Genomic DNA, 1,149 nt, shown 5'->3' with positions numbered 1-1,149 from the left:
CGTGGCCGCCCGAGCCCTGACGTGATAGCACATTGCATCAGCATAAAACAATCCATCCTCGATATGGAATGCGCTGCGGACGGATGACAGAGCGCGCGGCCCCCTCGCCGGATTGATTTATGTCGGAGTGACGCTTTATCAGGCAGTCGGAAAAACTTTGACCAATCATTTTGCAAGGAGCGCTGAGCCGGGCCGCTCCACTGTACTTTGTTGGCTGAGAAGTTGAGCAGGGGGTGGGGGTGGGAGGGTGGGGGGCCGGGGGGGTCGTGTCCGAAAGCCCTCACCCCGGTCTGGGTGCCACCTCTCCCTGCCCGGGCGCCGCCGCGCGAGCGCTTCCCTTCCCCCTGCTAGCGCCCAGGATAATGTCTGAGAATGTCCATTTCTGAGACGCTTAGCAGCTATTATGTCGACTCGATCATAAGTCACGAGAGTGAGGACGCGCCTCCAGCCAAGTTTCCTTCCGGCCAGTACGCGAGCCCCCGGCAGCCGGGTCACGCGGAGCACCTGGAGTTCCCCTCCTGCAGCTTCCAGCCCAAAGCGCCGGTGTCTGGCGCGTCCTGGGCGCCTCTGAGCCCGCACGCGTCGGGGAGCCTGCCGGCCGTCTACCACCACTACCTCCAGCCCCAGGGCGTCCCGCCGGCCGAGAGCAGGTACCTCCGCACCTGGCTGGAGCCGGCGCCGCGCGGCGAGGCGGCCCCGGGGCCCGGCCCGGCGGTGAAGGCGGAGCCGCTGCTGGGCGCGCCGGGGGAGCTGCTGAAGCCGGGCGCCCCCGAGTACAGTTTGGAAACTTCGGCGGGCAGGGAGGCCGTCCTGTCTAATCAAAGACCCGGCTTCGGGGACAATAAAATTTGCGAAGGAAGCGAGGACAAAGAGAGGCCGGATCAAAGTAAGTTATAAAAAGTGAGGAAATGCCCAGGCCGAAGGCCAGGCGAGGGGGAGGGGAGAGGCCATAAACGGCGGACAATGTGAAGGGAGACCGCGGCGCGGGCGGCGGGGAGCGGGGGAGGAGGGAAGAGGGCGGAAGGAAGGAAGGAAGGAAGGAAGGAGGGAGGAAGCCGGCCGGGTGTCCCGGAGGGGAGCCCGAGGCCGCGGGAGGAGCGGCGCCCCCACTTCGCAGAGCCCAGGAGGAAACGGGGGAGCAGGGACCAG

The 1,149-nt window shown here is 66.1% G+C and overlaps 1 protein-coding gene across 1 annotated transcript in view; it reads left to right on the top strand.

Annotated features, from left to right (window-relative positions):
- The first annotated feature begins 285 nt into the window (after positions 1–285).
- HOXB9 (homeobox B9) overlaps positions 286–1,149 on the top strand; it is a 3,707-nt gene continuing 2,843 nt past the window's right edge. Inside the window, exon 1 of the mRNA XM_006098925.3 lies at positions 286–886. Within this exon, the coding sequence (XP_006098987.1) occupies positions 373–886 (514 nt within the window). The 5' untranslated portion in view covers positions 286–372. The remainder of the gene's footprint in view (positions 887–1,149) is intronic.

This window comes from Myotis lucifugus, unplaced genomic scaffold (assembly GCF_000147115.1).
Source record: "Myotis lucifugus unplaced genomic scaffold, Myoluc2.0 scaffold_254, whole genome shotgun sequence".
Classification (NCBI taxonomy): Eukaryota; Metazoa; Chordata; class Mammalia; order Chiroptera; family Vespertilionidae; genus Myotis; species Myotis lucifugus.
The sequence above is the reverse complement of the archived record's forward strand: the minus strand, read 5'-3'. Positions and strand labels throughout refer to the sequence as shown.